At 30.2% G+C, this 14,249-nt stretch overlaps 4 protein-coding genes across 5 annotated transcripts; 3 read left to right on the top strand and 1 right to left on the bottom strand.

The window, feature by feature from the left end:
• Positions 1-993: 993 nt before the first annotated feature.
• On the top strand, positions 994-2,139 carry LOC121121889 (vesicle-associated membrane protein 3). Its single transcript, XM_040716881.2, has 2 exons — positions 994-1,276; positions 1,691-2,139. Exons 1-2 carry the CDS (start codon positions 1,214-1,216, stop codon positions 1,988-1,990), a joined length of 363 nt encoding a protein of 120 aa, XP_040572815.1. The 5' UTR covers positions 994-1,213; the 3' UTR covers positions 1,991-2,139.
• Positions 2,140-4,712: 2,573 nt separating this feature from the next.
• On the top strand, positions 4,713-5,138 carry LOC121121359 (glutaredoxin-related protein 5, mitochondrial). Its single transcript, XM_040716251.2, has one exon. The coding sequence runs from the start codon at positions 4,713-4,715 to the stop codon at positions 5,136-5,138; it is 426 nt and encodes a 141-aa protein (XP_040572185.1).
• Positions 5,139-6,032: 894 nt separating this feature from the next.
• Uev1A (Ubiquitin-conjugating enzyme variant 1A) lies at positions 6,033-9,185 on the bottom strand. The gene is made up of 3 exons (XM_040716250.2): positions 7,940-9,185; positions 6,424-6,546; positions 6,033-6,347 (listed from the first exon to the last, which is right to left on the bottom strand). Exons 1-3 carry the CDS (start codon positions 8,111-8,113, stop codon positions 6,207-6,209), a joined length of 438 nt encoding a protein of 145 aa, XP_040572184.1. The 5' UTR covers positions 8,114-9,185; the 3' UTR covers positions 6,033-6,206.
• A 761-nt stretch (positions 9,186-9,946) lies between these two features.
• Art7 (arginine methyltransferase 7) lies at positions 9,947-13,656 on the top strand. 2 transcript variants are annotated; one of them, XM_040716345.2, is made up of 10 exons: positions 9,947-10,551; positions 10,711-10,868; positions 10,938-11,309; positions 11,382-11,614; positions 11,676-12,008; positions 12,079-12,347; positions 12,411-12,505; positions 12,558-12,794; positions 12,855-13,020; positions 13,085-13,656. In XM_040716345.2, exons 2-10 carry the CDS (start codon positions 10,719-10,721, stop codon positions 13,327-13,329), a joined length of 2,100 nt encoding a protein of 699 aa, XP_040572279.1. In that variant the 5' UTR covers positions 9,947-10,551; positions 10,711-10,718; the 3' UTR covers positions 13,330-13,656. The 2 variants fall into 2 exon arrangements, with proteins under 2 accessions (XP_040572279.1, XP_040572278.1); XM_040716344.2 differs by having other exon boundaries at positions 10,196-10,566.
• The last annotated feature ends 593 nt before the right edge of the window (positions 13,657-14,249 follow it).

Consider the following 14,249-nt stretch of genomic DNA (forward strand, 5'->3'; position numbering starts at 1 on the left):
CCACATCACCAGAGAAAATATTAAAATTTGATAATTTATAAAAGAAAAATTACCAGAACTGATAAAGAGAAGAAATACAGTTGATTGACGTCTTCAAGGAGCAAAATTAATAAGTTTTAGGACTGACAGCTCACGACGTTACCTCGCTAACACAAAACCACCCTATTTATTTTGTTGTTGGCTGTCGACTCCTTCTTCTCCGTTCATACGTCATGGCTATTTCATAATTTATTATTTTTGATAAATATACAAAGTAATAGCAATAGCCAATAGGTAAGTATGTAATACTTATGCTCCGTTTCCAAAAGAACAGGAATAAAATTTCTTGTTGATCCCCCGTCGTTTATATAGCATAATATATATTTTTATTATTTTTATAAATTTTGGCTATTTCTTTATATAATTAATATAATAACTACTCCTAACTAATCTTTTAATAAAATATTACGAAGCAATATTATAATACAGTATCGAATAAAATACTATGTAGATTTTAACAATATGTAATTAATTCATTTTAAAAATAGGAATAATATGACAGATATGTCTGGGAGTATATAAGAGATAAATGGCAGTTGGTGTGATTGACTTATTCGGCTAACTACCAGATGACTTCGGGCCTTTTTTCTGTTTCTTTTTGGAGGAAAGGTTGCGTCATACTATATAGGTAACGACGTGACAGATATGCAGGGCTGAACTGGAATGGACCTAGATTCAAGCAGTCTTCAGTTCTAAATTAGGACTGACACAACACTACTATTGGGCATGGTTATAAATTATAATCTCATTGAATTTTCATTACTAGATAGAAAAAAATCTAAGGACCAACAACTATTTAATTACTTCATTAAAATTCTGTTATCTTATCTCTAAATTAATATTATATATATATACATATATAGCTTCTTGTTAAAGAAATGATAAGAATTCTTAAAAAATAGGAATAAGACGTGGGTATTTACTATTGAGCTTATTGGTCTCAAAAGTAATGACACAGAACACAATATACGAGGGGTAATTGTTGATGTAATTTTAATAGCAATACACATGATCAGTTTGATGATTATTGCTCAAAAAACAAGTGGTGCCTCAATTCAGGAGCACGCACACGTTAATTCAATCAGAGAAGGAAAGAATAGTTATTAATTATTTTTTATAACCTGATATCAAAACGTCAGTCCCTTGCAAAAAAGCAAACAGTTTAAAACTCAAAATGGATTACAGATACGAATCTAAGAACAGATCCAGTCCTCATTTTGAAAATGTTCAAAATCAAGTAATTAATATTTCTCATCATCATTTATGTACAGTAATTATACGGGTAGTGTCCATGTTCTCTTCTTCTTTTGTAAATAAAATGATGTAATTATGAGTCAATAATGGATGGAGTCGTAATAGCCAATATCTTACTTTCTCTAATTCTTTGTGTGTTTGAGAAATGTGGGATTGGGTTTCTCTTCCAAGGAGTTTTATGAACCTAATACATAGTGCTAGTAGGGATTATTGGAGAGTAATGATTGATATATATGTGTAAGTTAATATCAAAGTAGCAATGCCTAGGGGAGGTTTTGGAAAGAGTAAACAAAGCATAAAGGATATGACATCAATACCTAACGCAACATGTGGGCAATTAAGATGCTCTTGTTATCCTAATAATGTATATTATACATTTACTTCTACTTCGTTTCAGGTCGATGAAGTAGTCACAATTATGAGGGAAAATGTGAATAAAGTCATTCAGAGAGATGAAAAACTTGGTGATCTTGACGATAGAGCTGCGAATTTGGAAGCTAATTCAAATTCATTTGCTGCATCTTCAGTGAGACTGCGTCGCAAATACTGGTGGGAAAATCTAAAAATGAAATTAATTATTGGTGGAATTTTCATTACTGTGATTGTCTTTATAATCATCGTTTTGGTCTTTGAATTTAATGGCTCAAATAATGATCATGTAACTAACACTTCTAGCATTCGCCCCACCATTGAGTGATAAATGATTTTGACGTTTAAGGAGCTTACTAGAGAATAAAAATTCACTTTCAATTGTATTTCATAATGTAATAATTCGAGAATATCTGTATTTTTTCATAATTTCTTGTAAATGTTTGATTTGAATTAAATATTTCGTTTCCCCATAAATTATGCATATTTTTGTTTATTAGATATTCAAGGCTACATTTCGGTTATGTAGATCTAGTTACGCACTTACGATAAAAAATTTAGGCTAAAAATTATTTCTATAAAACGCAAGCTCTCATAATAGAATACATAGTAAGAGTCAAATCTACTTAAGAACAGTACGGGTAAGATCTTTTTTTTTTACTCCATAAACAATTTTGCATCAAAGCAACTTTATTTATATAAATTATCCGGATAAGATAAACTTTTATCACATTACCACACAGAAAATTAACAAAGATATACTTAGATAATTCATTAAATTCATAAATATCTTTTAGAATACGTTCCTAGCCTTAACTTCTCTCCTGAATTGTCCATAATAATAATATTGAATACAGTATAATAGACTTAGTAATATTTCATTAAAAGCGTAGCTATATATTTTTCATTTATGAACATATTATGGATATCTATGAACATGGATTTCATATTTTAACAGTTGGTAAAATCGAAAGAAAAATCTTCTTTAAACACCATTACCCAAAACAAAGAAAAAACTGTTCAGACATTTTCTTTCTAAAATTTAATTAAGAATTATTATGAAATAAATCTTCTTAGAACACAAAAAAGGGGTGTCTGCAAAGAAGTAACTTGAGTAACAAACACTTCTGGAATGTGCCCCATCATTAAAGATAGGACGGATACAAATTTTCTCAGACCCGTTTCGGTTCGGATCTTTAGACATAAATAGTTGAGTAAATTTTAGGTACCCAAACTTTCAGATCCGGATGAGTAATCAAAATAAGACGCATATATTTCTCGATTTTTATGAGCATTTGGACCAAAATAAAATAAGATCCGGATTAAAGTTATATCAATGTGTCTTTACTATTGGTTTATATTTTTACTGATTACTGATGCTGAAACAATGAATTATCCAATACTATTGCTATCACAACATAATTATTAGTTATTATAAGAATGATCTATTTAAACTAGGATTAAGTTTTAAGCAATACTACGTATAAGCTTCTTAAGATCCAAAAGATCCCTCGCACCTTTTTTAAGATTCGTAAAAGTTCGAAACCCCGAACCTTGTTGGGATCCCGGAAAATAATAATTTAAATATACCGTACCCGCTCCGGATCCAAGACCTTTTCTATCTTTATTAAGCAAAACTTTAAGCTTTTTAAGATCCGGAAAATCCCTCAGATTTTTGTTAGGATCTGTAACATTTCGAGTATCCAAACTCGGTTCGGGTCATGAATCTTTTCGGATAATACAACAACTCTTATACAGTACCCGTATAATTTGGATCTTAAGAACTATTAATAATATTAATCCGGATTGTACTGTATTAGCTGAACACAATTACATCCCGGCTATTTCTTTAATTAACAAAATGCTTAATAAATATTAATAACTTCTAAATTGTATTTCTGTATGTAGATTTTACGTTCTAGAATATGAGAATATGATTTATGAAAATCAAAGCCCCAAAGAAAGAGTAGACAAGGTGGTTGAAATAATTATGAAACAAAAAAAAAACATGCATGTAAATTATGTTAACTCATTCACATACCCTCAATCAAAAAATGACTAGGAATGGGGGTTTTGCAGTGCGCGAGGAGAACATAATCCACTTTCATGTTTCTCTAAAAATCACATCCCGAAAAATATACCATTTTAAACCTATCATAATTAAGGAGAAATTAAAAATAAAAATATTTTTAATATTTTTTTAGCACATTAATTCGACCGCTATGAAAATATGAATATATCAATGAATAATAATCTGAATTTTGATGATGAAACAAATTCCAGTATTTAAAGAAGAAAAAACAGGTTTTAATATGTGTAAATTAATGTTAATAAATGTTATTATGTTTAATTCATACTTTAAATATCAAAATTTAATAAGTCAGTTACGAATAAATATAATATTCAGTATTTACTATATCACTTTTTAAATGAAGTTATAGTTATTTATTAATAAGTAACCTTTTATAATTCCCCAGACTAATTATTGATTAATGCTTAATAAATTACGTTATATAATAAGGAGAACTTAAAATAGAACTAATTATTAGTTATAAATATTAGTAATTTTATCAGGAGCGTCCGCAGGATTTTTTTTTTTTTTGGGTGGGGGGGGGCCGTTGCCTTAATTTTAATGAAAAAATATTAAAGTTGAAATTTTTGGGCCTTCCCTGAATTGGTCTAAATCAAGATTAATAGAAATACTTAATATTTCTATTAACTTTGCTCTAAATGATCTTTTATTTTTATTTGGAGGGAGATACAGTCCCTCCAGCCAAGGAATACTAAAAACAACCTTGCTCCAGCCCGCGGCCTGCGGACGCTCCTGTTTATTGTAATATTATTGACTATTGTACAAAAAGAGGCGAGAAGGAGATACTCTAGCGGTAAGGGTGGATTGCAAAAGTGTATGATAGAACTTTCTAGATGTCGCTAGTTGCTCTTAAATTTCAGCTGTGCATTGACCATCTGACATTTAATTATACCTAACTGCAGCTTGGAATTATCATTAGTTTCACTGAATTTATTAATTGTATTTTATATTTATAATAATGTTTAACATCCTAACTCGAACTACCTCTTTGGGTCTGCGGAGTGGACTATCTCAGAATTTCTGCCGGCTCTTAAGCTCTGAGGTCAAATCTCGGATTGAAGAAATTATTGGCCGCTCATCTGTAGTTGTTTTTATGAAAGGAGTTCCAGAAGATCCTCGCTGTGGTTTTTCAAATGCCGTTGTCCAGATTTTCCGAATGCATGGAGTTCCCTTTGAAGGGATTAACGTCTTAGATGATGAAGATATTCGACAAGGTGTGAAGGAGTTCAGCGAATGGCCCACAATTCCTCAGGTGTATTTTAAATCAGAATTCATAGGAGGCTGTGATGTGCTATTGGATATGCATCAAACGGGTGATATCATTGAGGAACTAAAAAAATTGGGAATCACGTCTGCACTTTCTCAACCAAAAGAGGATAAATAATTTATTGATCAACAAAAATCTACGTCGTCATTCATTCTTCCGATAATTGTACTGATTTTTTAATATGTATTTCGAGACAGAATAGTCGAGAGGATAGCGTACCAGTGTGTATTATTGTACTCCGTCTTACCATAGTTAATATTTTTGAGATGTATTCTATAAAAAGAATAAACCCTTTTTAGATAGTATACTTAACAATCATTTTTTTTGCCTAGTTCAAAGATCAGCAACTCAAAATGTTTAAAAAGGCATTTTACATACAGTAGCATGCAAACATGAGGAATCAAATAAACTAAACATTATTTTTTTTATAAAATTGATATTTTTTGAGAATGTATTCATTCCTTAGAGAGCAACCAGAGTTGTTTTAAAGAACAACACACCACTTCTGAACCTAAAACAAGCTATTTGAATAGATTTCTCTAGATAAGAGATGTTTCAATGGACGATTTATTGAGAGTTCATATAATATATACCCATATATCTATAAAAAATATTTTTTAAAGATTTCGTAATCCACGTAACGCCTCAAATACCTCAGGAATATTTTTATTGAAAAATACAAGTTGCACCTAAAAAATGCGCAGTTATTAATTTTACTAATAAACAATTGCCTATCAATAATTTGAGTTCTAACTTAAAGCTCAAGAACATATTATAGAAAGGAATAATTATGGTTTACTAATTTTAGAAGGGATATTCCTCAAAATAAACAATAAATAAAGAAAAAAATAAGGAGTCGATTTTTTTTACATTAATAAAGATGAACTTATAGTTATTTTATATACACCATAAAAATAATCAACAATTAATTATCCAAAAAGTAAAAGGAGGAATACAGGAAAAAGAAATGGTTCAACACTAAAACTGAAGTAAATAATGAACACCACAAAATTACGAATGAGGGTATCGTTTATTGTTTCCATACAATATATCATAAATGAATTGTTTTTAAAAATCCTTTTTTTCCCCCAAATCTCCTTTCTTTTGATGTAATCCAAGGCTTTAAGAGGAAAAAATAATGACTTATATTAATTTTGGTTGAGTTGCATCAATTAAATAAATTAATTAGTAGCAGCTTCCCTCCGGTGGTTGAGTCAATTTCATGTTTTCTTTAAGCAACATCTGTCTTCTAAGTTCTTGAAGTACAGATTCTATTGTGTATTTCCTCTGCCAATGGTTCAAAACTGGAATGCCTCTGGGCTCTACCTGTTTCAATATTAAAATAAGAAATGATTATATATAAAAAAAAAGACTAGATGTGAAATTAGTCAAAACCACTTACATATCCATTTGCGTTGACTGAATTGATATTGATTCGATTACAAAATCGAATGCTAGGTGGTTGTTCGGGATAGTTTCCGCCACACTCTATTTTGAGACTGTACATTCTATTTTCGAAAACAGTCTAAAAAAATAAATAATCAAAGGCATGATGAGAATGAAATCAGATTTGCAGAAACGACACATATGAAACCTCCCATTAATTAAAAAACCTCATTTATATATATATATTATATTACATCTATATTAATCTTCAGGTACAACATTTATAATTTCAATTTCTTATTATAACTCATTGTAAAGAATGTTTTATACTTGAAAAAACAAAAACAAAACCACATAGAGAATAACGATGCATCGTGCCACATGGGTAATAATTAGTAAATTTCGGCACTATTAGCAAAAACTTTTTAATATAACGTAATCTCAATCTCTTATATAATATGATCACGTCACCTTCGTATAACATATTAACTTATCCTCTTGTTGAAGGAGTAAAGCTTTTCATCATCACATTTGTGTTAATAAATTATAAAATATGTATTTTAAATGTTAAAATACCCATAGTTGGATCATAGATTGTCCTAAAATAAAATAACTGATAAGATTATCATACTAATAAATAAAAAAAAGATAGATTTGACGTAAGACAACTTAACACTCATAAAAGATGATACCCATGCATAGATAATTATCGATAACTAATTTAAGTGAGGCTATAGAGCGTTGCCACATGTCGTCAGCATTGTTGATGTTGGTTAGTTTGTGGTCCTTCATAGGCATGTTTAAAAAAAATGAAAACTGGATGTTAAAATAGGAACAACAAATAAAAGAACTTAAACCATAATGTCCAATCCTAGTTATATTATATATTATATATGACCCTAAAATGTATTAAAAATATTTAATTACATCGATATAATCTTTAAAAGTTAACTATTACAATGGAAAGAATAATAGATTTTTCTCTAATTATCTTACAACTTTTCTCGTTCCTAATCGGTACGAAAAATATCAAGTGTACAAGTCTAACCATTTTTAGGGATTTTCAATACATATCACTTCAATTAAATTCAAATGTCAGTGTTTATCATTTGACATCAAGTAGTATTCAATGCAGGTGTTAGGCCTTTTCTTATTCATAAAGTCATATGATGGAGTTTTATAAAGATTTATTGCAGATTCGTCCACTTAATGAAATAAAAATATCAACTTTGAGCCCCAAGACGGCGTTTCCTTGAATTATAATGAAATCTATGACGTCAGTGAAAACCGTTTATAACTACAAAAATAAGAAAAACACAATTCCTCTCTGGGAAATTCATGGGAAGCATAATATGAATATCAAATAGGAGAATTGAATTAACATTAAAATAATGCATGCATTCAAATGGATCTCACTCAAACTTTTGAAAGCAGATCTCTTTGACCTAGAGTCAAGAGAAGAAAAAGGCGTTTCCAACACGGAAATGCATGTCCACAAATAACCATTAGTTATTACTGTCTATTCTAATTACCCTAGGAGGTCCAATAATCATCCCGGTCCAATGAGTAAGTTCAATATCCTCTTCATTCTCCAGTCCCCAGGAAATCGTTCCATCACCGACGCCCTTTTGCCCTGCTTCCAACTCCTCAAGGAGACGAAAGCTCCTTGGCATCACTACGGCACCATCAGATGGAGAAGTCATCATTCAACTTCTGAATATTAATATTAAAAGCCAATAGGAATCCCGAATCAGAATTAATTATAGCTCAGCAATTCTAGTCTCCAAAAGAATTCTTTCAAATCCTCTTCTTTTTCTTCTTTTATTCTCCCCCTTTTATTCTCTATCTCTCTCTCTCTTTTTCTCTCTAACCTGCTAGAGAACACTGAAATGAAGATGAAACGCATTCTTTTTTGTACTTGACGGAAGTACAAAAATATTCGCTCATATTTATAAAATAAATTTAGTAAATTGAAACCTTAACAGGTCATATCTTAAACATTTTTATAAAAACTTAATTACTTTTTATTGAAAGTTTAATCATTAAGCAATTATCATTTCAATGACATAAAACAAGTATAAGTTATTTTTAATTGAACTCAATTTTATAATGAAAAACTTATATTTTGTACAATATACACGTTCATTTTGAAGATAAAATAGAGTTAATTCATAATTCTATATAACTTTTGGAATAATTGAATAACTTTTTGAAACACTTTTTCATTATCTATTTGCATGAAGTTGACTGTTTGCTTCAGAAACAAAAAAAAAATATTGATGAATTGTGATGCGATTTGATGGAAAAAAGTGCTGAATATGGTCTTATTACTAAATGACAACTTTTGAATTATGCTAGTTGGATAGGAAATGGATTTACTCACACTCATTTGTAGAAATTAGCACAGATACATATTTTGTAATAGTGTATATTGTACAAATTATAAAAAATAAATAAATTAATAAAATATAATACATATTCTATGCCATTGAAATTTTCATTGCTCAATGGTGAAACTTTCTAAAAAAAAAAAATAATTATTATAAAAATAAGTAAAATATAAGGCATTAAGATTTCCATTTACTGCATTTACTTGAATAATGTCAATGAAAAACATTCTTTTGCACTCTGGTCAAACACAAAAAAGCGCGTTTCATTTCATTTTAGTTTTCCCTGTCTTGCTGTTGCTTCCCTTAACTCGATCATCCGCGGACTTTAGTAGCTGGTTGGAAAAATATTTATATGGCTCTCTCTCTTTCCATGTCTCTTTTTCTATCTGTTTTCTTTATTTCCAGATTCTTTATTTTTAAGCAGCTAGAAAATTAAGATCTGGCGATGGAGAAAGAGAAATTATAATTTACATTTTTATGCAGCCCTATGGCGTCACATTTATTGTATTTTTATAAGGCCGGATATAATATTATGTTAACTATTATTAAATTAATAATGACTAATAATAATTAATGTTTAAAATAAAGTAAATATAATTCTTTCAAAACCCTTTCTACTTATAACTAAATGATGGGTCATATTTAAATGATTTTACTTCCCATTTTGATATCACTATTTCAAATTGGGAAGCACTCCCTCCAGTTAGTTAAGAATTTGAGATTAGATTTTACTGCTATTTTATTGATGATAATCGATATAGAATATTAGTGTCTTAAATTAGTTAAATTTTAATCTAATCATTACTTTTCATGGTTTAAAAGAGAAAAAAGTTAATTACACAATGCCAATGCGAGCAAAATTATTTTAGTAAAAGACACTTATATTATTAATGAATAATATCTTATGTTTAATCGAGTCAGTGGGCACCTGGATGGTGATCCGTAACTCCATTGCTCAAAATATTTTTGGACGGTAATGTTTAAACTCATGTCCCTTGCGAAAGTTGAGCCAGAAGCCGTTTGAACTAAGTTTTCTTAACACATTATAATAACACCTAATCGAGGCCTAAAAATCATTGACATCAAATTTTGCCGATGTAATTTTTTGAAATTTAATGGAACAGAGTTCAAAAATCAATCTCTTAGCTTAATTTGTTTATAGAATGTAGTGCAAATTTTGTGTGACCATTTAGAAATGTTTAAAGTAGTAGTATAGTATTTAATTTATTAGGATTGAAAAAGTTAAGAAGTTCAGACAATAAAGAAATGAACAAATCTGGATAATGATTAATGAATCATACATATTATTAAATTAATAATTATAAGGACTCTGATCTCATGACGTATCATAATCAAAAATAACATATGAATTTTTTCTTCTGTTACGCCCTTGCCTTTAGCTACGGCTGACAACACCTGTCTAGGTAGCTTGATTCTATTAGCTGCAAAACAAAATAAACCATTAGAAAAACAACATAAATTCAAACACGCGGCAATGAGCATCGGAAACTCGAGGAAAGTGTTGAGATTATACAAGGATATTATTAGATACGGACAGTCACTTAAACTGACTGATAATTCATTTTTTATAAATCGAGTTAGAGCTGAATTTCGCCGCAAAGATAAGGAGATTTGCACAACTGGGGATCTTGAAAGAGAGCTACAAAGGGGTCAAACATTGCTCCAAAGAAAATCTTTCATTTGAACTTCATTTATTATTTTGATTACGGTTGTCAGTTCGTAATAATTTATTGGTTAGTATCTTCAAAGTTAGTGGCCGATTTTTTAATCAAATATAGTTATGTACTCTTGACTTATTAGTTAATTACTATTCTAATTTATAACTAAAACTGAAGCTATTTCAAAGTTTAAAATGTACTTAATTGACTCCATTGCTAATTTGTACCCTATAGATCATACCATGAGTACCGCTAAGATTGGATCCACATTTATTCAAACATTTAATGCCATGAAGGGTAAACTGGATTGGCAAATTAAACCCAAGGACTATGATTATTGTAGAGAAGTGGCTCGAAGTGCTTATGCGGATATGTTGCACGATTATGAAAGGGTATTCATTTACAATCTTAATTGTATCTTAATATAAAAATACTTAAAAAATGATCTATTATGAAAATAGAATCGACTTTACTATGTAGGACTCAGGGCTGCGATTAAACAAAAACGAGAAGAAGGTGAGGAAGTTCATGTATTAGACATCGGGACAGGAACAGGATTACTGTCAATGATGGCTGCTGAGATTGGAGCAGATTCTATTACTGCAGTTGAAGAATTTAATCCGATTGCGAATGTCGCTCAGGACGTCATAGCCTCAAATGGATTTTCAGACAAAATTAAATTGATTCGAAAGCGTTCTACGGATGTTGAAGTTGGAAGTGGAAAGGATATGGAGCGAAGAGCTAATATTCTTGTAACGGAAGTATTTGACACAGAGTTGATCGGGGAGGGTGCGATCGGAGTTTTTAATCATGCGCATAAAGAACTTTTAACTGTTCGTAAAGTTATTAAATTCCTTGGTTTACTTATGGAATGTATTTTCTCTCCTTCCTTAATTTTACTATAGGATGACTGTTTGGTTGTTCCTTGTGAATGTACCATGTATGCTCAGGTTGTTGAGTCTAATCTCGCATCAAAATGGAATAATCTTCATCCTATTATAACCAAGCACGGCAATATTGAGCCACCCCAGGAGAAGGAATCAGGGACTTCGAGTGCCCTTGCTCTTCATGACGTACAATTGACTCAAGTAAAAAGTGAATGGTTTAAACCTATTACAAATCCTGTTCCAATTTTCAAGTGTGTACATTTTATACATTAATTTTTTCTCTTAATTGTACTTTAATATTTATAACATCAGGTTCGATTTTGAAACGCCGAATAAGCCAATTCCCTTGAATAATCAAGTTAATTTAACTTCGAAAGTAATCCATTCTGGTTCTTGCAATGCAATATTTGTTTGGTGGGATGCTTTCATGGATCCTGCAAAAAAAGTTTTACTGTCATGTGCTCCTATCTGGGCTCATCCTGACAAGAATATTACGAAGGAGAACATACCATGGAGAAATCATTGGATGCAAGCAATTTATTACCCTACTAAAAATTTAGACGTCAAAGTTAATGAAGACCTTACTATTATTGGGAATCATAATGAATATTCTCTTATGTTTGATGTATCCACAAAAAAACCTCAGTAATTAATTTTGGTTGTAATGGTCTAAAATTTAAAAAAAAAAAATGTATTTCTTTTTTATTATTATTAGAGAAATAACTCCAATTGAAAGTGTCGTTCCTTTTGGAGGAATTCACTTGGCTGGTATTTCTAGAACAAGACTTGGACAAATGAATAATGAGAAGCGAAATGCTAGTTTTATCCGTGCCCTCGAATTATTCCAATCAAAGATGAAAGAACCATTTAATATTTTATCGCTATCAGATCTCACTTTGCTTCCTCTTATAGCTGCTGCAACTACTAGTGCCTCTAAAATTTATATTTCTAAACAAAATAAGTATATGGAGACCTTACTTCACGGTAAAACATACATCGATTAACGAGTCAATTCTTTGAATTACCTTATTTAAACTTGATTTTTAGATTATATTAAGAGTAATAAAACTCTTACAAATAGTAAAATGGTTTTCTTGGACCAAAGTAATGAAGATTTACAGCTGGAGAATATTCCGGATAAGGTACTTATATTTTTAAATTTTGAATATCCTTAATTATAATTACTTATTGTAGATTGATTTAATTATCGGAGAACCCTACTTTACTTCTTGCTACTTACCTTGGTATAATCTTTTTTATTGGTACAAAGTGCACGAGCTGATAAAAAATGCACCCCAATCGGTACACGTAATGCCCCAAAAAATGGAAATTTGGGCAATACCTGTTGAATACCAGGATTTATGGAAGATAAGATCGCCTTTGGTTGAGGTTGAAGGATTCAACGTGAAGCATTTCGACGACATAATAATGGTAATAAAAATTACATTACTATTCATGTTTTTAGTTATTATAAAAATTTAATGCTTTCAGAAATCATGTGATATTGGCGATGCAGATGTTGAGCCTCAACCTCTTTGGGAGTACCCTTGTATTGCTAAATCGGAAAAACCTGTGAAACTCATTTCTTTTCATCTTATAGAGTCGATTGAAAATAAAACTTCAATGGTTTCTATTCCCGCAAGGGGTAAAATTAATGGTAAGTATTCCACTTATTTTTGATGTAGTATAAATTGAATATTTTTATGCTTATATATCATTAGGGATGGCATTATGGGCTAATTGGTTCCTTACAGAGGAAGTCATTGATTCTTGTGGCCCCGTTCAATCCTCAATAATTAAACACGGAGAATTTATTGACTGGGATGTTCATAGTAAACAAGGCGTATATTTATTTAAGAACACCTCGACCGAAGATTCCAACTCCATTAATATTGAATGTACTACCTCTTTTGATGCCTCCGAAGGAGATGTTAATTTTTCGTTTAGTCTTAATGTGATGTTATAAAACGCTTGAATTAGTAAAAAAGATTTATAATTCGAGTGGTCATACAGTTTATAAAATTTATTCTGTATAAAAAATTCAGTTTAGATGTAGATATAAAATTATGATGTATAATACAGTTTCGACACTATTTCACACTTAACAAAGATTTTTTCAAATATGTATTGAACTCTAAACAAGGCATGCCTCAAAAATATTTATTATGCTAAGTTATCATAGATTTTTATTGGTGATGTTCATAAAAAAAAAAAAAAAAAAAAAAAAAAAAAAGATTATAATGGAAGAGATCCGGGTAGTTGCTACCTAAATATATGTTCTTTATTTTCCAAAGCTGTTGTCATTATTTTAATATTCTTGCAAAAAAGAACATAAAATTTATAATTATTAAGTAATCACTAGTACGGGAAAGACGAAGAGTAACACTAAAGATTTGTCGAAGAGTTGTAAGTATAAGTCCTTCTTGGCATATATTAGATAGCACTTTTGAACCATGTATTAAGATTTAAAGTTGTTAATACTTGTGCAAATAATTAATTACTGTTAGATTATACATATACTATGTTGATTTTATTTTATTTAGCTAGTTCATAATTACCAAATATTAATTTGTATTTATTATTTTATAAGGTATGGTATTTTATGATTCTGCTCATATCCAAACAATAGAATTGAGGATCGAATTAGGAGTCATTTCCTGGGCTATATCATTGCTAGATATGGACTAGGTGACTATATATAAAGTGTGTCGATAAAAAAACTTGCAACATTCCGATTGACGTTAGCTCACAACTTTTTTGATGACGTCACAATGGAGCCAAGTTCAGTGTTACTGACTAGTGTAAACTCATATTATTCAAAAAATGATGTCTTCTTCTATAGGTAATTAAAGGACTCTAGGCAAAAAGCTGACACTCAAGGCAAGG

The sequence above is a fragment of the Lepeophtheirus salmonis genome, chromosome 7 (assembly GCF_016086655.4).
Source record: "Lepeophtheirus salmonis chromosome 7, UVic_Lsal_1.4, whole genome shotgun sequence".
NCBI lineage: Eukaryota > Metazoa > Arthropoda > Copepoda > Siphonostomatoida > Caligidae > Lepeophtheirus > Lepeophtheirus salmonis.